General features: G+C 37.0%; 4 protein-coding genes across 4 annotated transcripts; all 4 read left to right on the forward strand.

The window, feature by feature from the left end:
• Positions 1-2,316: 2,316 nt before the first annotated feature.
• On the forward strand, positions 2,317-5,894 carry LOC114523941 (NACHT, LRR and PYD domains-containing protein 3-like). The gene is made up of 2 exons (XM_028545007.1): positions 2,317-4,146; positions 4,542-5,894. The coding sequence occupies exons 1-2, from the start codon at positions 4,105-4,107 to the stop codon at positions 5,892-5,894; spliced, it is 1,395 nt and encodes a 464-aa protein (XP_028400808.1). The 5' UTR covers positions 2,317-4,104.
• LOC114523942 (NACHT, LRR and PYD domains-containing protein 3-like) lies at positions 5,600-7,505 on the forward strand. The gene is made up of 3 exons (XM_028545008.1): positions 5,600-6,299; positions 6,538-7,257; positions 7,453-7,505. The coding sequence occupies exons 1-3, from the start codon at positions 6,278-6,280 to the stop codon at positions 7,503-7,505; spliced, it is 795 nt and encodes a 264-aa protein (XP_028400809.1). The 5' UTR covers positions 5,600-6,277.
• A 4,215-nt stretch (positions 7,506-11,720) lies between these two features.
• Positions 11,721-14,351, forward strand: LOC114523943 (NACHT, LRR and PYD domains-containing protein 3-like). Its single transcript, XM_028545010.1, has one exon. The coding sequence runs from the start codon at positions 11,721-11,723 to the stop codon at positions 14,280-14,282; it is 2,562 nt and encodes an 853-aa protein (XP_028400811.1). The 3' UTR covers positions 14,283-14,351.
• A 4,114-nt stretch (positions 14,352-18,465) lies between these two features.
• On the forward strand, positions 18,466-20,949 carry LOC114523944 (NACHT, LRR and PYD domains-containing protein 3-like). Its single transcript, XM_028545011.1, has one exon. The coding sequence runs from the start codon at positions 18,466-18,468 to the stop codon at positions 20,842-20,844; it is 2,379 nt and encodes a 792-aa protein (XP_028400812.1). The 3' UTR covers positions 20,845-20,949.
• The last annotated feature ends 1,305 nt before the right edge of the window (positions 20,950-22,254 follow it).

A 22,254-nucleotide genomic window follows, 5' to 3' on the forward strand; every position in this document is an offset into this window, starting at 1 on the left:
CCAGGCAGAAGGCGCGATTCGGGATAGTTTATTATGGAAGCGCTTCAGTTGGTAAAACCGAGAACGCAGTTCGTGGCTGAATTGTCTTTTCATTTCAATTTCCAGAGCAGTGTGATAAACCCCGGCAGTTTCTTACCCCGGAACTCGGGAGAATAAAACCACGACTACTCTTCTAAACTCTTCAAAACTGAAATATCAAAAGGAAACTTTAAAATCTTACCTTCCTTTGCAAAGATTCCTCTGGACGTAGAAAACAGCTGCAGAATAAGAAACAAAAACATTTTCTAACTCTTCATGGCGTCCATGTTGATTCATAAAAACGACTGCATGGATTCGTATGTGACTGGCTTGGAAACACGATTTGACTGGAGTTGAGTTGATCTTCACACTTGAGTGTATGACGTCATAATCGCGGGTTATGACGTTCTGAATTTAATTAGAACACAAACAATTAGCGCTTTAATTGCATTTTTATCAGGGCGCTTATATAGTATATAAGCGCCCTGGGCCCAGTTGTTCGAAAGGCGTTTAGCTTAAACGGTGGATAAGCCAAAGTTTAAAAATACTCTCATACATCTTGTGAATGACTGAAGCTGCATCTTATGCATTTAATATGTACTTCCATTGACAATTAAACTATTTACAGCAAAATATTTCAGCTCAGTTGTTCAATAAATAGATAATTTGATTTTCTATTTATGACTTATCCGCCGTTTAAGCTAAACGCCTTTCGAACAACCCGCCCCTGATTTTTATTCTATAATCTCGTGTGTAAGGGCTGGCGGATGCAGAATGAGATGATTTTCACACTTTCAGTCAACAAGTTTCAGCAGGTAAAAAAACGTGACGGTTTATCATATTAAACAAATACATTTAATCACCAGGGGCCGGTTGTATGAAAACCGGATATATAGCGCTCTCAACCATAAAGGTTTTTTTTCAATCGCTTTAAAATCACCCGTTGTTGACTGGAATTTTTTTATTTAATTTGATTAAATCTTAGTATTCCTTAATTGAAGGTCCTCTTTAAAAATTTTTGCTTACAAAGCTGAAATTTTATTGCTTTTCAAGCATTTTTAGAAAGGTTGAAAAAATCACTATTCGATGGATAGCGCTATCCACATATATAGGTTACAAACAATCTATGTATTCTGAATTCATCAGATTTTGCTGACTTGCACGAGGTTCTTCAGAGTTATTGTGTGCAGTCTCGGTGAAGGCAATATCGTTCGGTGACGTACCTTTTGGTTCTACTGCGCATGTCACAGCATCATCATCATTAAGTTCAGAATCACCAGAATCTGAATCACGGCGGCTGTTTCGGTTTCATATGACTCGCTGTAAAGTCGAAAGAGACGAATGTTTGATAAGAATGCGTGGCGAAAGAATGCAACTCTCTGGAAGAAAGATAGAATTTCAGCTGTTTCTATTCAGGGCTCACCCTCAATTTCAGCTCGCTTTTTAAAAAGTATTTCGAATATTCGTTTGAGGATTCAAAAGTTTCTTCGGCCAAAAAATGCCCAACTCTCTGCTAGGAAGATAGAGTTTCACTCGTTTCCATTCAGTTTTTACTCTTGACTTCAGCTTGCTTTCAAAAAACTATTTGGAATATTCGTTTCAGTTAATTTGTTTTAATAAAAATTAGGTTTGCTGTTTCAGTAACCGGAAAACACCAACAAGGGGGAATTTCGTTTTAGACCAATCAGCAAGTTTGTTTACATTTCCAGTAACCCAATCAGAATGCATAAATTTTGATAAAAAGTACAGTATATACCATCTTACATGAAGCATTAAAAATTTAAGCTGATTGGCTTAGCCTGAAAAATGTAAACAAATATGGCGATTACTTTAAAACGAAATTCCTCCTTGTTGAGAACCCTTTAATAACAACGCTATTGGTGATAGATTTTTACATTAAAATTAAAATCTGCCATTGCGATTCCGATTTTAAGCTGTAGTAATTTATTCTACACACCCCTAGATCCGCCACTGTGCTGTTTTAAACGTTGTGAATGGATTGATAGCGAAATGATTAGCTTGAAAATCAAACAGCGTAATACATAATCTTCGGACATTTCCGTGAGCAATCGGAAACTTACTTCAGAACAAGCTTTTGAACTTTGGAACGAACTTTTAAATATTTAAACCAATATTCGATAAACTTTTTTCAAAGCAAGCAGAAATTGGGAATAAGCAGTTCATATATTTTTCCACTATCCAACTTCCTATTGAGTCAGATGCAGAAAAATAGCCACTGGTGTACCCAATTATGTGATCTCAAACCCCTCCCATCCACTATCCACTGCGTACCTCATAACCTAGACCTTATGGTTCATGTCCTGTCTTCTGACGTCACTTGATAATTTATTCAAAGCGCAAGTGTAATTTAAAACCTAAGAATCACTGAAAAACGCAGTTAGTATCCAGACAGCATTTGAGTTGCTATACAGAGACAGAAAAACGTTTAGATAGCTCGTACGGAGGAGATCCACCCTTCAGGTACCGTAATAATATTTGTTTGATTGCGCAAAACGATTTGTTAGTTTAATTGGTTTAGTTAGCTTTATTTAGTGTGATTTGAACGATTTATTTTGGAATAATAATGGAGGGGTCAATAATCTATACAATTGTAAAAATATGATCGGAAAGTGCAACACATAATCTTTGTAAATTTGTGATTTTTTCAGAATTATATGTGTAAAATTAAAAGGAAATCTCCTCTCGTGTCGCAGTTTCGTCTTCCGGGCATGCGTCTAAACCATCCCCGACAACGATGTCAAAGGGTAAAATTGACGTGAAATACAAACTATGACTCAATATTCTCAGATAATGCAAATTAAACGTAGTAAAATTAATTGCAAACATCTAGCGTAGAAAAATTAGCCATTTTCATACTTAGTCTTATGCGAGTACCCAAAATTAGGCAATAATTCCATGTCAGGAAAACCTAAATACAGGAATCCCAAAAGAGTTTGGATTGATCCCGAGTATATTTGAGTGGGAAATGAGAGAAATCTCAAGGAGAACTGTTCGGTCTGATATTTTGTATTTGTGTGCTTGACTGCTTGTGAATTTCAGTGAAGTTCACTACGAAAGTCGTGATATCTTTCGTGGCGGATGTTGTTGAGGTTTTAACCGATCACAATTCAAAACAAAGGCAGGCAGCCTAAATTTACGTGTTAATTCGAACTCGATATTGCATTGTATTGCATTGTAATAACACTAAGTCGACAAATTGCCGATAAATTTGTCGCGTTGTAATACCACTAAATCGACAAATTGCCGATAAATTTGTCGCGTTGTAATAACACTAGGTCACAAATTGCCGATAAATTTGTCGCGTTGTAATAACACTAGGTCACAAATTGCCGATAAATTTGTCGCGTTGTAATATACCACTATGTTCACAAATTGCTGAATAACTTGTCACGTAATAAAACTGTCTGTCAGACCGATTTAGACCGTCGTTCAGACCGAGTTAGACGCGGTTCGACCTCGGGTATAGGTTAACCGCGGTTTTTGTTAGGTTATTTCTGGATGTGCTGTAAATTATCCTTCCTTTCGTAATGTGAACTCATTTCTGGCACTGATATTTTCTTTGTGTAACTGCAGAACAGGAATTTAAAGAATTACTTATTTTTGTGTATTGTGAAAGACGATATTGCTCAGGCACGAGGTTGGGTAATGTTTTGATCAAACGCGACAGTGTGGGCTAAAATATATATCGTAAAGTAAATATTCCTATCTCTTTCAAGATGATGGACAGTATTAAAGAATACCTAATACCCAAGAGATTTAGCGTCTTATCCTACGCATGTGTGATCATCCATTTTTCCTGTGGATTAATCTTTACAGCAATTGCCAGGGAATTTAGACTGAGCGAGATGGAAAAGTTCAGTTGTGCTGTTGACACAAAACATGCAACTCACAAAAGTTATGCCGAAAAAACGTGTTTTTCAATCTACGACGACGAGTACAACTCTCCCGTGAAATTATTTGCTTTCGTTCTGTTCAATTTTGGTTCTGTTGTTGTTGTGAGTGTCGTTTATTCGCTTGCTGTTGGCAATCGTATCAAACAAACAGAGAGACTCTCAAGCGGAAGTGATGAACCTCGAACAGTCGCCAAGAAAAGGAACAATGAACAAGGTAGAAAAACCTTTTATGTTTTCAATTTCTATTTGTTCCACCTTGTGGCTCGTTCAATGCTCTGTATGTTATTCACAATCCTACAGCATACTGTATTATATCCGAGTGGTTTTGATTCACAATTCAGTTGTAATTACCCCAAATTGAGTTCAACGCACTCAAACATGACTAGAGCAAAGAATACAAGCGGCGACAAGCTATCTAGTGTAAGATGTGCGAACTCAGCTGCCCGGGATAAAGAATCTTTGTTGGTTGCTTTGTCGTTATTTAATGGCATTTTTAGTATAATTGCCCTGGCGGAATTTATTTATCTACTAGTGAAGCGATTTTCCCGTTCCATTCGTCCAGCCTGGTCATGTGATTTGCAATTTATTATTGAGTATTTCCTTCGACAGCAAAACGTATCTGATGAAGTTGACTTGATCGACATGAACACATTTAACAATTGTACCCCAAACAGTCGCGACATTTACAAGCGAAAGGTTTTACAGCTAGGTCTCACACCAGACATAAATTATGGTTCAAAGCATACACCTTTGGACGACATGTATATAGACCTCGTTATCCATACTGAACAAGCCCCACACAAGTTTTCAAAAGGAATGGACAGGCACGAGATCTATGATGTTTATATGAAAGTTCCCGAAAATTCAATACCCCTGAAAGAGATTAAGGAATTATTTTATCCAAACAAGGATACTAAAAACGAAATCCCTTCCACCATTTTGGTGATCGGTCGTCCCGGAATTGGAAAAACTGTTCTCACGAGAAAAATCATGCGAGATTGGGCAAAAGGAGATGATGAAATTTATCACGATACAATCGCATTTTACTTCAAATTCAGATGGTTCAATCTGGCCCAAATGCAACATGTAACGCTTAAGAAATTTCTTCAGTTAGGAACAGAACTGCTGAATGAAGATGAATTTGAAAGCATTTTTGAAGAAATTTGGGAAAACCCGCAAAATGCTACTTTCGTTGTTGATGGTTTCGATGAATTTGGTGCAAACCATGAAGGTTTTCAGAAAGTTCTAGATCAGTCAAGAATGTTTCCCAATGACGATGCTTCTTGTTCCATGTCTGCAATGATTCTGTTTGTCAAAATCTTGTCTGGCAACATGCTACCAGGGGCAACAGTCTTGGTGACCAGCAGGCCGACTGTAAGTCATGTTTTAAGCAAAATGAAATTTGACAGAACTGTTGAGATAGTTGGATTCACATCGGATAAAATTGAACAGTATGTTAAACAGTTTTGTGCTAATCATAACAGGTGCTATCTAGAAGCAACGCTAATGAGTCATATCAAATCATCATCTGAACTGATGAATTTATGCTACATTCCAGTGAATTGTTTTATTGTTTGTGTTTCTCTGTTCGAATGTCTCATTGACTCAGAGGGTGATATTGGTGCTCTACCAACTACTTTGACTGAACTGTACAGTCCTCTAGTGTACTTCAATAAGCATCATGACCGGAATCAAAGCAAAGAAGTTTTAAAGCAACTTCAACAGTTGGCTTTCAATGGTATGAAAAACGATGAACTGATTTTCAATGGAGAGCTAGTCGATGAGAAAATGAAAGAGTCAGGATTACTAAACTTTTTACCTAATCCAATTTTTCAAATTCAAATACAGGTTTGCTTTATTCATTTAACTATACAAGAATTTCTCGCAGCGAAGCATATTGTGGAAACAAAAACACCTGAAGAAATAAAAGAATTTATAACTTTGCATTTCAAGCATGGCTGATGGCATCTGGTGCTTCAATTTCTAGCTGGATTATTGGGAGGGAAAATGAGGAAGTCTGATGACTCTCATCAATACAGAAGCTGCGTGTTGTCGTTCAAGAAATATCTTGCAATTGAAGGCACTACGTACAAGATTACAGAAAATATTTTGGTAATGAAATGCTTGAGAGAAGTGCAGGATGAAGATGTTGCTAAAGAAATTGCTGCAAACTCTGCTTTGAAAGATGTGACTGAGATATGGTGTTCTGGTTTTGCTATTCTCTCCCCAAGCGATGTGGCAGCAATGGTGTTCGTTTGCAAACACTTGAACATTTTAAATTGCCTAGGCATTGCAGGCGTATCCAGTGCTTGTTTGATGGAAGCTTTTAAATTGCTGCATGGAAGATGCTTAAAGTCACTGGATATGGTAAGTTGTAATCTTGGTGACATGGGTGTGAGGCGTTGTGCTACTGCGTTGACATCTGAATGTCAGCTGAATCACAGTCATTCGAAGCTTACCAAGTTATGTTTGTCTCTCAACAGTATTAGTGATGTCGGAGTGGCGTATCTGAATGAGTTTCTCCAAAATAGCCATGAAGTCTGTTTAAAGGATTTAGACCTGTCGACTAATCTCATTACTTCATGCGGAATTCCTGCACTTTTAGAATTTCTCAGCGTCGAAGTTTGTAACCAGCTTACAGAACTTAATCTTGATGGGAATGATATAGGTGATGAGGGCGTTCGTTCTCTTTGTTGCGGAATTCGACAAAGACGATTGAAGCTGAAGAAGTTAAATCTATCCGGACGTTCTTTAACCAATGAAAGCGTACCCTGGCTGGTAGAGCTTATCAGTGATGAACACTGTCAAATAACTGGCTTAGAAATCAGTGGTCGTAAAATAGGTGATCAAGGAATGGAGATGTTGTTTGACGTTTTCAGACAAGAAACATGTAAGATTACTATGTTGAGTATTAGCTCGTGTTATTTAACAGAAAAAAGCATGGTTGCCTTGGGTGATGCTGTCAATGAAGGAAAATGTGGACTAAAGATATTGAATCTTAGCAATAATAAGATAGGAGATGAAGGTATGCGGATCTTGTGCAATGTTCTTGAACAAGGAACATGTCCTCTCACCAGTTTGCACGTTTCCAGATGTTCGTTAACAGACGAATGCATGCCGAGCTTGTGCCAGGCTCTCGGAGATAAACGATGTAAACTCACTAAGTTGTATGTAAACAACAATGAAATCACAGATAAACATTTATCATTACTCTCAGACACTCTGAAATTTCAGAATTGTTGTCTGAAATATTTAAGAATTGAAGATTGCATTATTACTAAAGCGGGTGAAAAGATCCTTAATGAAACCATGCAGTCTGATATCTGTAAAAAACGAGGTTTACACATTTTTTTATGAAAAAGTCGAAAACAATTGTGGGACTGTTTATAACACATATTAAAATGTAGTAACATTTCATCGGAGATCATAACTTTGGTTGAGCCACAAAGAAGTCACAGATAATTATATATTTTATCAGATAAGGTTGGAAATTTGTAGGAATAATTTGTAATTAATTTAGATATTATTGGACAAGATGATGAATTAACAAGGTTTTCATTACTAAAAGTTTAAACGGTTGTTAAAAATGCAAATGGTTTTTTAATCCCGGAGTTAGGTTTATGTTCGTACGAACTGACAAACATATCGTCGTATGTTTGGCTTTGCCACAATTTCACCCTGCATGTATAGTTTACAGAATTCAGCTTTACTAATGAATTTGATTTCCTATTTTTTTCTTTAACGAACCGTGTTGACATATTCGAAAGAGGAAGAGGTCTGTTGCTAGTCACAGGAAAGCTTTCCAGAGCATTTTAGGCAGTTGCCCAACCAAATTTGATTCGGACCGTCAGCGCTGTGTCATTAGGCGACTGACTAACAATTAGACAACGAAGCCCAGTTAACCATTCGTTCAAATATAACCAGGGTGAGTTGTCTAATTGTTTTAGTAAAACTAACAGAATACAAAGAAACCCCACGACTTCAAGTTTTCGCAATAAAAACAAAACTCGCAATTTTAAGAAAACTTTTCGTGCCAATTGTTGATGTTGCAAAGACTTACATGCACCAATAGGCATATTCCGAGAGTGGACTGGATTCTGGTCACAAAATCCTTCTTTTGGAGTATGATATTTAGTCAATCCACTATAATAGGCTATCATTAATCGCCTACAAGTAGCGTAGCCAGGCGGAAAACGCGATTCGGGATAGTTTATTATAGAAACGTTTCAGTAAAACCGAGTACGTAGTTCGTGGCTGAATTGTCTTTTCATTTCAATGATTTATTTCCCGAGCAGTGTGATAAACCCCGGCAGTTTTTTACCCCGGAACTCACGATAATAAACCCCGTCTACTCTTTTAAACTCTTCAAAACTGGAAAATCAAAAGGAAACTTTAAAATCTTACTTCCTCTCGACGTAGAAAACAGCTGCAGAATAAGAAACAAAAACATTTTCTAACTCTTCATGGCGTCGATGTTGATTCATAAAAACGGCTGGATTCGTATGTGACTGGCTTGGAAACACGATTTGACTGGAGTTAAGTTGATCTTCACACTTGGGCGTATGACGTCATAATCGCGAGTTATGACGTTCTGAATTGAATTAGAACACAAATAATTAGCGCTTGAATTACATTTTTATTCTATAATTTTGTGTGTGAGGGCTGACGGATGCAGAAAGAAATGATTCTCTCACTCTCAGTAAACAATGTTTAGAAGGTTAAAAAACCTGACAATTTATCATACTAAACAAATACATTTAATCACCAGGGGCATCTCTGTTTAAAACAAAGGATAGCGCTATCCAGCCTTTGTACAACCGGGCCCACATATAAATGAGGTTTTTTTTAGCAGAAATAGCTGTCCTCCCCCAGGCAAATTTCGGACGGAATACAATGATATTGATGATAAATGTGGTCTAGACAAATTTGGCAATTCTCGCTAAAAATCATCTCTTTTTCAGATGGTTTTTATTAGACATGCTTTAACACTAAACGGCAAAGTGTCCCGGCTTTTTGTACGAGGTTCTGGTTTTGGAGAGGTGTTGATATTAGAAGCAGTTTATAATAAAGGCGCATCAGTATTAGACAGCTGACTGTGTTAGAAAAGTGTCGTTACTTTAGCGATATCTCTTCATATTTAAGTATCAGTATTTAGGTATCAGTCCTTCATATTAGAGAGTTGTCCATAGTAAGAGGGTGTCCTATTAGGGAGTTATTTTTACCAGGGAATTGTCCATTTTAAAGAGTTTTTACATTAGGGACAGGAGCGCCGGAAGAACTGGGGCATTTACGGCAGTTGAAAGTTCTGCTCCATACTGTTGCTAAGGTAAAAGGAGTATGCCCTTTTCCCAAGTTCTGTCTCCCGCTGCTGTTAAAGAGCTTCCGGCCACCCTGACTAGGAAGATCATTATTACATAGTACTATTACTAAGGCATGCCTTTAACACTACGGCAATGTGGACACTGGCTTTTGTTTGGTAAGAGGTACCGATACTATAGAACTGCCAGTATAAAGTTGTCCATTTTAAAATTTATCTTCACATTAGGGAGGTCATTTTTTAGATGATTCTTCAAGAAAGTCGATCTTATTTTGTAACCAATAGAATAAAAATCTCAGAGACAAGGATTAAAGAGTTTGTTTACAGTTCATTGGATAAAACACACTAAAATTAGTAAAATTTAGCTGGGTTGGAAACATCTTGCGTAAAAATATCAGCCTTTTTAATACTTTGTATTGTGCGAGTACCCCAAATTAGGCAATAATTTCATGTTCAGGAGATTTTTTGATACCGGCCTGTATATTTGAGTGAAAAATGAGAGAAATCTCGAGGAAAACTGTTCGATCTGATATTTTGTATTTGGGTGCGTGGAAATTTCAGTGAAGTTCACTACGAAAGACGTGATCCAGTTGATCTGAGATCATGACGTCATAAAGCGTCTCGACAAAACTGTCATGTTCCTGGTGTTACTTGTCGCTATTCTTCCAACTAATAGTGTAAAGTGTGAAAAATTTTAATTCTAATTTACAGTTGGGAAAAAATAAACGTGTTTTCACATAAATATAATAAAATTACTTGATATTTTCGAGTGTCGAAGTCATATGCAATGAAGGAAATGATAATTCAGTTTTGTCCAAGATCTGGCTTCTGATTGGTTGATTTTTATACCCAGATCAGCTGGATATCTTTCGAAAAAAACAAAGTGGCGGATTGTTGATGTTTTAAAGAATCACAACATAGGCAGCCTAAATTTATGTAATTCGAACTCGACATTGTAATAACACTATTTTGACAAATTACCGAACAATTTGTTGCATTGTAATAATAACTATGTTGGCGAAAAATTTGTCGCATTGTAATAATACTATGTTGGCGAAAAATTCGTCAAGTAATAAAACTAACGAGATTCACTAGTGGATCATTACTGCCGGTCGGAACAATGAGAAAAATAATTGGCCGCGCACCTAGGATGATTGAAAATGACCAATGGGGCCTTTAATTTCTGCCATCTTTGGTTTCACTTTCAGCAATCAAGATCCCACTCCACGTATATATGGAGTTCATCGGTGGCCAATCCAAGAACCCCCGCGCGAAATGTGAATTAACAACTCATTTCTGGAACTGATATTTCTTTGTGTAATTGCGGAACAGGAATTTAAAGAATTACTTCTTTTTGCATATTGCGAGAGACGATATTGTTTAGGCACGAGGTTGGGTATTGTTTTGCTCAGTGATTTATTTTAAAAAAACACTTTACGTCGAGAGAGACGCGACAGTGTGGGCTAAGATTTATATCGTGAAGTAAATATTCTTATTTCTTTCAAGATGATGGATGGTATTAAAGAACACCTAATACCGAAGAGATTTAGCATCTTATCCTACATATGTGTGATCATTCATTTTTTCTGGATTGATCTTTACAGCAATTGCCAGGGAATTTAGACTCAGCGAGATGCAAAAGTTCAGTTGTGCTGTTGACACAAAACATGCAACGCACAAAATTTATGCCGAGAAAACGTGTTTCTCATTCTACGACGACAAGTACAACTCTCCCGTGAAATTATTTGCTTTTGTTTTGTCCAATTTTGGTTCTGTTGTTGTTGTGAGTTCGTTTATTCGCTTGCTGTTGGCAATCGTATCAAACAAGCAGAAAGACTCTCAAGCGGAAGTGATGAACCTCAAACAGTCGCGAGAGGGAACAATGAACAAGGTAGAAAAACCTTTTATGTTTTCAATTTCTATTTGTTCCACCTTGTGGCTCGTTCAATTCTCTGTACATTATTCACAATCCTACAGCATACTGTATTGTATCCGAGTGGATTTGATACACAATTCAGTTGTAAATACCCTAAATTGAGTTCAACGCACTCAAACACGACTACAACAAAGAATACAAGCGGCGACAAGCTATCTAGTGTAAGATGTACCAATTCAGCTGCCCGCGATAAAGAATCTTTGTTGATAACTTTGTCTGTATGTAATGGTATTTTTTGTATAATTGCCCTGGCAGAAGTTATTTATCTACTAGTGAAGCGATTTTCCCGTTCCATTCCTCCAGCCTGGTCAAGTGATTTGCAATTTATCATTGAGTATTTTCTTCGACTGCAAAACTTATCTGATAAAGTTGCCTTAATTTGCATAAAAAATTGCTGTGACGTTTACAAGGAAAAGGTTTTACAGCTAGGCCTCACACAGGACATAAATTATGGTTCAAAGCATACACCTTTGGACGACATGTTCATAGACCTTGTTATCCATACTGAACAAGCCCCACACAAGTTTCAAAGGGAATGGATAGGCATGAGATCTATGATGTTTATACGAAAGTTCCAGAATTTTCAATACTCCTGAAAGAGATTAAGGAATTATTTTGTCCAAAGCAGGATACTAAAAACAAAATCCCTTCTACCATTTTGTTGATCGGACGTCCCGGAATTGGAAAAACTGTTCTGACCAGAAAAATCATGCGAGATTGGGCAAAAGGAGATGATGAAATTTATCATGATAAAATCGCATTTTACTTCAAATTCAGATGGTTCAATCTATCCGAAATAGAACATGTAACACTTAAGAAATTTCTTCAGTTTGGAACAGAGCTGCAGAATGAAAATGAATTTGAAAGTATTTTTAAAGAAATTTGGGAAAACCCACAAAATGCTACTTTCATTTTTGACGGTTTCGATGAATTTGGTGCAAACCATGAAGGTTTTCAGAAAATTCTAGATCAGTCAAGAATGTTTCCCAATGACGATGTTTCTTGTTCCATGTCTGCAATGATTCTGTTTGTCAAAATCTTGTCTGGCGACATGTTACCAGGGGCAACAGTCTTGGTGACCAGCAGGCCAACTGTGAATGATGTTTTGTGCAAAATGAAATTTGACAGAACTGCTGAGATTATTGGGTTCACATCAGATAAAATTGAACAGTATGTTAAACAGTTTTGTGCTAATCATAACAGGTGTGATCTAGAAGCAACGATATTGGGTCACATGAAATCATCATCTGAACTGATGAATTTATGCTACATTCCAGTGAATTGTTTTATTGTTTGTGTTTCTCTTTTCGAATGTCTCATTGACTCAGAGGGTGATATTGGTGCTCTACCAACTACTTTGACTGAACTGTACGAGCTGGCCTTAGTCTACTTCAATAAGCATCATGACCGAAATCAAAGCAAAGAAGTTTTAAAGCAACTTCAACAGTTGGCTTACAATGGTATGAAAAATGATGAACTGATTTTCAATGGAGAGCTAGTTGATGAGAAAATGAAAGCGTCTGGATTATTAAATTCTTTACCTAATCCAATTTTTCAAATTCAAACACAAGCTTGCTTCATTCATTTAACTATACAAGAATTTCTCGCAGCGAAGCATATTGTGGAAACAAAAACACCTGAAGAAGTAAAAGAATTTATATCTTCGCATTTTGTTAATAGCAGATGGCATCTGGTGCTTCAATTTCTAGTTGGATTATTGGGAATGAAAATGAGGACGTCTGATGACTCTCATCAATACAGAAGCTGTGTGTTGTCGCTCAAGGAATATCTTGCAATTGTAGGCACTAGGTGCGAAATTCGACCACATAATATTTTGGTGATGAAATGCTTGAGAGAAGTGCAGGATGAAGATGTTGCTAAAGAAATTGCTGCAAACTCTGCTTTGAAAGATGTAACTGAGATACGGTGTTATACTTTCGTTGGACCACTTCTCTCCACAAGCGATGTGTCAGCAATGGTGTTTGTTTGCAAACACTTGGACTTTTCAAATTGCTTAAGCATTGCAGGTGTATCCAGTGATTGTTCGATGGAAGCTCGTGAATTGATGCATAGAAGATGCTTAAAGTCACTGAGTGTGCAAAATTGTAATCTTGGCGACATGGGTGTGAAGCGTTGTGCAAGTGCGTTGAGATCTGTATGTCAGCTGAATCACAGTCATTCTAAGCTTACCAAGTTATGTTTGTCTCACAACAGTATTAGTGATGCCGGAGTGGCGTATCTGAATGAGTTTCTCCAAAATAGCCATAAAGTCTGTTTGGATTATTTGGACCTTTCGCTTAATCACATTACTTCAGGCGGAATTCCTACACTTTTAGAATTTCTCAGCGTCAAAGTTTGTAAAAAGCTTACAGAACTTAATCTTCGTGGGAATAATATAGGTGATGAGGGCGTTCGTTTTCTTTGTAGCGGAATTCGAGAAAGACGGTTAAACCTGAAGAAGTTAAATCTATCCGAATGTTTTCTAACCAATAAAAGCATACCCTGGCTGGTAGAGCTTCTCAGTGATGAGCACTGTCAAATAACTGGCTTAGACATCTGTGGTAGTAAAATAGATGATAAAGGAATGGAGATGTTGTTTGACGTTTTCCGACAAGAAACATGTAAGATTACTACGTTGGATATTAGCTCGTGTTATTTAACAGAAAAAAGCATGGTTGCCTTGGGTGATGCTGTCAATGAAGGAAAATGTGGACTAAAGAAATTGAATCTTAGGGATAATAAGATAGGAGATGAAGGTATGCGGATCTTGTGCAGTGTTCTTGAACAAGGAACATGTCCTCTCACCAGATTGGACGTTTCCTTTTGCTCGTTAACAGACAAATGCATGCCGAGCTTGTGCCAGGCTCTCGGAGATGAACGATGTAAGCTCACTGAGTTGTATGTAAACAACAAAGGAATCACAGACAAACATTTATCATTACTCTCAGACACTCTGAAACTTCAGAATTGCTGTATTGGACGTTTATATATTTTATGTGTTACTACTAGCGCGGGTAAAAAGATCCTTCATGAAACCATGCAATCTGATATCTGTAGAGAACGAGGCTTAGACATTTTCTATTCAAAACAATTGTGAAACTGTTTAAAACAGATATTAAAATGTAGTAACGTTTCATCAGAGATCATAACTTTGGTTGAGCCTCAGATAAGGTTGGAAATTTGTAGGAATAATTTGTAATTAATTTAGATATCATTGGACAAGATGATGAATTAATAAGGTTTTCATTACTAAAAGTTTAAACAGTTGTTAAAAATGCAAATGGTTTAATCCCGGACTTAGGTTTATGTTCGTACGAACGGACAAACATATCGTCATATGTTTGGCTTTGCCACAATTTCACCCTGCATGTATAGTTTACAGAATTCAGCTTTGATAATGAATTTGTTTTCTTATATTTGTTTCTTTAACGAACCGTGTCGACATATTCGAAAGAGGAAGAAGTCTGTTGCAAGTCACAGGAAAATTTTCCAGAACAATTTAAGCAGTTGCCCAACCAAATTTGATTCTGACCGTCAGCGCTGTGTCATTAGGCGACTGACTAACAATTAGACAACGAAGCCCAGTTAACAATTCGTTCAAATATAACGAGGGTGAGTTGTCTAATTGTTTTAGTAAAACTAACGGAATACAAATAAACCCCACGACTTCAAGTTTTCGCAATAAAAACAAAATTCGCAATTTTAAGAAAACTTTTCGTGCCAATTGTTGATGTTGCAAAGACTTACATGCACGAATAGGCATATTCCGAGAGTGGACTGGATTCTGGTCATAAAATCCTTCTTTTGGAGTATGATATTTAGTCAATCCACTATAATAGGCTATCATTAATTTTCCGCCGGGCGGAAGACGTGATTCGGGATAGTTTTATATTATAGAAGCGCATCAGTTGGTAAAACCGAGTACGTTGTTCGTGGCTGAATTGTCTTTTCATTTCAATGATTTGTTTCCAGAGCAGTGTGATAAACCCCGGCAGTTTTTTACCCCGGAACCCCGGATAAACTGGAATAAACTCTTCAAAACTCTTCAAAAATATCAAAAGGAAACTTTAAAATTTTACCTTTGTCAGCAAAGATTCCTCTGGACGTAGAAAACAGCTGCAGAATAAGAAACAAAAACATTTTCTAACTCTTCATGGCGTCGATCTTGATTCATAAAAACAGCTGGATTCGTATGTGACTGGCTTGGAAACACGATTTGACTGGAGTTGAGTTGATCTTCACACTTGGGTGTATGACGTCATAATCGCGGATTATGACGTTCTGAATTTAATTAGAACACAAATAATTAGCGCTTGAATTACATTTTTACTCCATAATTTCGTGTGTAAGGGCTGACGGATGCAGAAAGAAATTATTCTCTCAGTCAACAAGGTTCAGCAGGTTAAAAAACCTGACGGTTTATCACATTTTAAACAAATACATTTAATCACCAGGGGCCGGTTGTATGAAAACCGGATAGCGCTATCCACCGGATAATGTTTTTTCAATTGCTTTAAAATCGTCCGTTGTTGGCTGAAACTTTGATTAAATCTTAGTATTCCTAAATTGAGGAATCTTTTAATAATTTTTGCTGACAAAGCTAGAATTTTATTGCTTTTCAAGCCGATTTTTAGATGGGTTAAAAAAATCACTATTCGATGGATAGCTTCATTCAGCATTTGTACAACCGACCTGACAATAAAAAGAGTTTTTTTAGCAGAAATATCTGACCTTCCCCTGGCAAATTTCGTTGGAATACAGTGATATTGATGATAAATACGGTCGAGACAAATTTGGAAATTCTCGCTAAAAATCATCTCTTTTTCAGATGGTTTTTATTAGACATGCTTTAACATCATACGGCAAAGTGTCGCGGCTTTTTGTACGAGGTTTTGGTTTTGGAGAGGTGTTGATATTAGAAACAGTTTATAATGAAGGCGATTTTGTAACGAATAGAATAAGAATCTCAGAGGCAAGGATTCAATTTTTGTACTTTATTTGATACTTTATATAATAGATTACAAAAAATGTATTTTGACTTACATGCACGAGGTTCTTCAGAACTATCGTATACGACGTCGGTGAAGACAATATCGGTCGGTGACGTACCTTTTGGTTCTACTGCGCATGTCACGGCCTCGTCATCATTAAGTTTAGAATCACCAGAATCTGAATCACGGCGGCTGTTTCAGTTTCAGATGACTCGCTGTAAAGTCGAAAGAGATGAATGTTTGAAAAGAATGCGCGTGGCGAAAAAATGCAACTCTCTAGAAGAAAGATAGAGTTTTAGCTGTTTCCATTCAAGGCTGTCAGGGAAAACTGTTCGATCTGATATTTTGTATTTGGATGCGTATAAATTTCAGTGAAGTTGACTACGAAAGACGTGATATCTTTCGAAAAAAATAAAGTGGCGGATTGTTGATGTTTTAACGAATCACAACATAGGCAGCCCAAATTTATGTGATAATTCGAACACGACATTACAAAAAACTATGTTGACAAATTGCCGAAAAATTTGTCGCATTGTAATAATATTGTGTTGCCGAAAATTTTGTCGCATTGTGAAAAACTACGTTGCCAAAAAATTTGTTGCATTGTAATAATACTATGTTAGCGAAAAATTTGTCGCATAGTATACCTAATAATACTATATTGGCGAAAAATTTGTCGCATTGTAATAATACTAATATGTTGCCGAAAAATTAGTCCGGTAATAAAACTAACGAGATTCACTAGTGGATCATATCTGCCGGCAAGAAAAATAAGAAAAATAATTGGCCGCGCACCTAGGAGGATTGAAAATGACCTTCAATGGGGCCTTTAATTTCTGCCATCTTTGGTTTCACTTTCAACAATCAAGATCCCACTCCAGGTATATATGGAGTTCATCGGTGGCAAATCCAAGAACCCCCGCGCGCTCACTTTCTAAGCTGAAGTGTATATAGCAGCTGAATTCAACGTTGGATGGGTTCCAATGTAGCGTCTGGATACGAGGCTGGGAAACAATATTCCTTAAAATAAAAAATAAACTAAATATCCTTTCGTAATGTGGATTAACAACTCATTTCTGGCACTGACATTTTCTTTGTGTAATTGTGGAACAGGAAGTTAAAGAATTATTCGTTTTTGCATATTGCGAGAGACGGTATTGTTCAGGGAAGAGGTTGGGTATTGTTTTGCTCAGTGGTCTATTTTAAAATAACACTTTACGTCGAGAGAGACGCGACAGTGTGGGCTAAAATATATATCGTGAAGTAAACAGTCTTATTTCTTTCAAGATGATGGATGGTATTAAAGAACACATTAAGCCCAAGAGTTTTAGTATCTTATCCTACGCATGTGTGATCGTCCATTTTTTCTGTGGATTAATCTTTGCAGCAATTGCCAGGGAATTTAGACTCAGCGAGATGGAAAAGTTCAGTTGTGCTGTTGATACAAAACATGCAACACACAAAATTTATGTTGAGAAAACGTGTTTTTCAATCTACGACGACGAGTACAACTCTCCCGTGAAATTATTCGCTTTTGTTCTGGTCAATTTTGGTTCTGTTGTTGTTGTGAGTGTCGTTTATTCGCTTGCTGTTGGCAATCGTATCAAACAAGCACAAAGACTCTCAAGCGGAAGTGATGAACCTCAAACAGTCGCGAGAGGGAACAATGAACGAGGTAGAAATATCTTTTATGTTTTCTATTTCTATTTGTTTCACCTTGTGGCTCGTTCAATGCTCTGTATATTATTCACAATCCTACAACATACTGTATTGTATCCGAGTGGTTTTGATTCACAATTCACTTGTGTTTATCCCGAATTGAGTTCAACGCACTCAAACACGACTACAGCAAAGAATACAAGTGACGCCATGTTATCTAATTATGTAAGCTGTACGAACTCAGCTGCCCGGGATAAAGAGTTTTTGTTGGCAACTTTGTCTTTATGTAATGGTATTTTTTGTATAATTGCCCTGGCAGAAGTTATTTATCTGCTAGTAAAGCGATTTTCCCGTTTCATTTCTCAATCTAACGCAGCCTGGTCATGTGATTTGCAATTTATTATTGAGTATTTTCTTCGAGAGCAAAACGTATCTGATGAAGTTAACTTGATCGACATGAACATATTCAACAATTGTACCCCGAACAGTCGCGACATTTACCAGCAAAAGGTTTTACAGCTAAGTCTCACACCGGACATAAATTATGGTTCAAATAATACACCTTTGGACGACATGTATATAGACGTTGTTATCCATACTGAGAAAGCCCCACACAACTTTTCAAAAAGAATGAAGTGGCATGAGATCTATGATGTTTATATGAAAGTTTCCGAAAAATCAATTCATCTGAAAGAAATTAAAGAATTATTTTATCCCAACAAGGATACTAAAAACAAAATCCCTTTCACTATTTTGGTAATCGGACGTCCCGGAATTGGAAAAACTGTTCTGACCAGAAAAATCGTGCGAGATTGGGCAAAAGGAGATGATGAAATTTATCACAATAAAATCGCATTTTATTTCAAATTCAGATGGTTCAATCTTGCCCAAAAACAACATGTAACACTTAAGAAATTTCTTCAGATTGGAACAGAACTGCTGAATAAAGATGAATTTGAAAGTATTTTTAAAGAAATTTGGAAAAATCCACGAGTGGCTACTTTCGTTTTTGACGGTTTAGATGAATTTCATGCAAGCCATGGAAGTTTTCAGATAATTCTAGATCAGTCAAGAATGTTTCCCAATGATGATGTTTCTTGTTCCATGTCTGCAATGTTTCTTTTCGTCAAAATCTTGGTTGGCGACATGTTACCAGGGGCAACAGTCTTGGTGACCAGCAGGCCAATTGTGAATGATGTTTTGTGCAAAATGAAATTTGACAGAACTGTTGAAATAGTTGGGTTCACATCAGATAAAATTGAACAGTATGTTAAACAGTTTTGTGCTAATCATAACAGGTGCGATCTAGAAGCAACGCTATTGAGTCATATCAAATCATCATCTGAACTGATGAATTTATGCTACATTCCAGTGAATTGTTTTATTGTGTGCGTCTCTCTGTTCGAATGTCTCGTTGTGTCAGAGGGTGATATTGGTGATCTACCAACCACTTTGACGGAACTGTACGAGTCAGCTTTAGTCTACTTCAATAAGCATCACGACCGAAATGAGAGCAAAGAAGTTGTTTTAAAGAAACTTCAACTGTTGGCTTTCAATGGTATGAAAAACGATGAACTGATTTTCAATGGAGAGCTAGTCGATGAGAAAATGAAAGCGTCAGGATTACTAAACTCTTTACCTAATCCAATTTTTCAAATTCAAATACAGGTTTGCTTTATGCATTTAACTATACAAGAATTTCTCGCAGCAAAGCATATAATGGAAACAAAAACACCTGAAGAAGTAAAAGAATTTATATCTTCGCATATCAAACATGGCAGATGGCATCTCGTGCTTCAGTTTCTGGCTGGATTATTGGGAGTGAAAATGAGAACGTCTGATGATTCTCGTGAATATAGAAGCTGTGTGTTGTCGTTCAAGGAATATCTTGCAATTCAAGGCACTAAGTGCGAAATTCGACCAAATCATATTTTGGTGATGAAATGTTTGAGAGAAGCACAGGATGAAGATGTTAATAAAGAAATTGCTGCAAACTCTGGTTTGAAAGATGCAACGGAGATATTTTGTGATGCTGCTGATGTACGACTTCTTTCCCTAAGCGATGTGGCAGCAATGGTGTTCGTTTGCAAACAGTTGAACTTTTTAAATCATTTATACATTAATGGCGCACCTAGTGATTGTTCAATGGAAGCTCTTAAATTGCTAAATGAAAGATGCATAAAATCACTGTCCATGAACGATTGTCATCTTGGCGAGATGGATTGGAAGCGTTGTCCGGCGCTATTGCAATCTGAATGTCAGCTGAAGCACAGTCATTCTAAGCTTACCAAGCTCTGTTGGCCAAAAAACAATATTAGTGATGCCGGAGTGGCGTATCTAAATGAGTTTCTCAAAAATAGGCATAAAGTCGGTTTGGTGGAATTAGATCTGTCGTTAAATGATATTACTTCGTGTGGAATTTTGACACTTGTGGAATGTCTCAGCAGCAAAGTTTGTAACCAGCTTACAAAACTTGATCTTGGCGGCAATCCTCACATACGTGATGAAGGCGTTCGTATTCTTTGTAACGTAATTCGAGAAAGGCAGTTGAAACTTGAGAAGCTGAATCTATTCGGATGTTCTTTAACCAATGAAAGCATACCATGCCTGGTAAAATGTGGACTAAAGGACTTGACACTTAGCAATAATAAGATAGGAGATGAAGGTATGCGGATCTTGTGCAGTGTTCTTGAACAAGGAACATTTCCTCTCACCAGATTGAACGTTTCCTTTTGTTCGTTAACAGACGAATGCATGCCGAGCTTGTGCCAGGCTCTCGGAGATGAACGATGTAAGCTCACTAAGTTGTATGTAAGCGACAATGGAATCACAGATAAACATTTATCATTACTCTCAGACACTCTGAAACTTCAGAATTGTTGTCTTGAATATTTATATATTGAAGGTGTTATTACTAAAGCGGGTGAAAAGATCCTTAATGAAACCATGCAATCTGATATCTGCGTAGTACGAGCTTTAAAAATTATCTGTATCACACCTTTGCAATAAATATTTTGAACAATTGAACCTTAATCCTCAACTTTTCGAATTTACATTTCATCGGAGATCATAACTTAGGTTGAGCCTCAAAGAAATTGTAGATAATTATATTATCAAGACATGGTTGTAAATTTGGTTTGTAATTAATAAATAAATACATTTAGTTAACATATTATTGGACAACATGATCAAATTGCAAAGTTTTCATTACTAAAAGTTTGAGCAGTTGTTTAAAATTCAAATGGTTGCATGTTTACGCATGGAGCATAGATGAAAGATTGACAGACGTCTTTTTTAGGTGTAAAAGTCTCCCAAGGCAGACATCTTGCTGGCATAGATGAAAGATGGACGGATGTCCATCTCAGTGGTAAGAATGTCCCAAGCATGGAAATAATAGATCATACCTTTTCTTTGTATGGAGTTAGGTAATGTCTGTACCGTACGAACGACAGACAATCGTCATATGTTTGACTTATAACCAGGGAGCAGCGTGGCAGCGTCTTCAAACAACTTAGCATCAAATGTGGTATAACAACTGCCTAAAATAGACAAAACACTTCTCGACATTTCGACCTGAGGGCCTTCGTCAGGAGAGTTAGTAGATGTTAGAGTTGGTGCTAACTCTACGGCGAAGGCCCTCAGGTCGAAACGTCGAGAAGTGTTTGGTCTATTTTAGGGGCTGTTTACATGAGCCCGGTTACCCGAGATTCAACGAAGCATGAGAGGACTTTGAGGTATTGAAATAAGTCTTTATGATACCAAACAAGCACATGCTATTGTTGTGGTGATTATATGACTGCCAGGATCATGTTATCTGCTCATTTCAAGTTATTATACCACATTTGATGTTATGTTTGGCTTAGCCGCAATCTCCTCCAGCATACTTTACAGGTATGTATTAGATTTTGTTATATAGGTGCTGTGTATTATAAATGTGATTGGTTCATTCGTAGTCACATGACTTTAAATTAATGCAATGTTTCCCGCCTGGGAAACAAGTGAAAAATTGTTGCCCGCAACTTGTCAGAGCAAAGTAAAGTGGGTTTCTTTTTTGAATGAAATTGTTGTGTAACATGTATGTTTTTGTTCCTATATAACAAAACGCTTAATGTACACTACCTCGGGAAATAGTGAGTTTTGTTTTCCCTTGAGTCTCAATGTTTATTCAGACTCCTGGGAAAACTCACTATTTCCCTCGGGAGCATACATTAAGTGTATAATGTATTGGTATGTATTAGTTTTTGATAAAATTTCTTCTTTCTTTAATGAACCGAACGCAAATACTGAAAAGAGCAAGACGTCAGTTGCTTGTCACGGGAAAGCGACACATTTTTACTCACCAAAATTTCAAAATTAGTTTAAATTACTATTTTCATTTCCGTGATTTTGGTTACATTAATGCTGTGGAATAAACAAGTC

This window comes from Dendronephthya gigantea, unplaced genomic scaffold, assembly GCF_004324835.1.
Source record: "Dendronephthya gigantea isolate DGI-Jeju-01 unplaced genomic scaffold, DenGig_1.0 000029F, whole genome shotgun sequence".
NCBI classification, from domain to species: Eukaryota; Metazoa; Cnidaria; class Anthozoa; order Malacalcyonacea; family Nephtheidae; genus Dendronephthya; species Dendronephthya gigantea.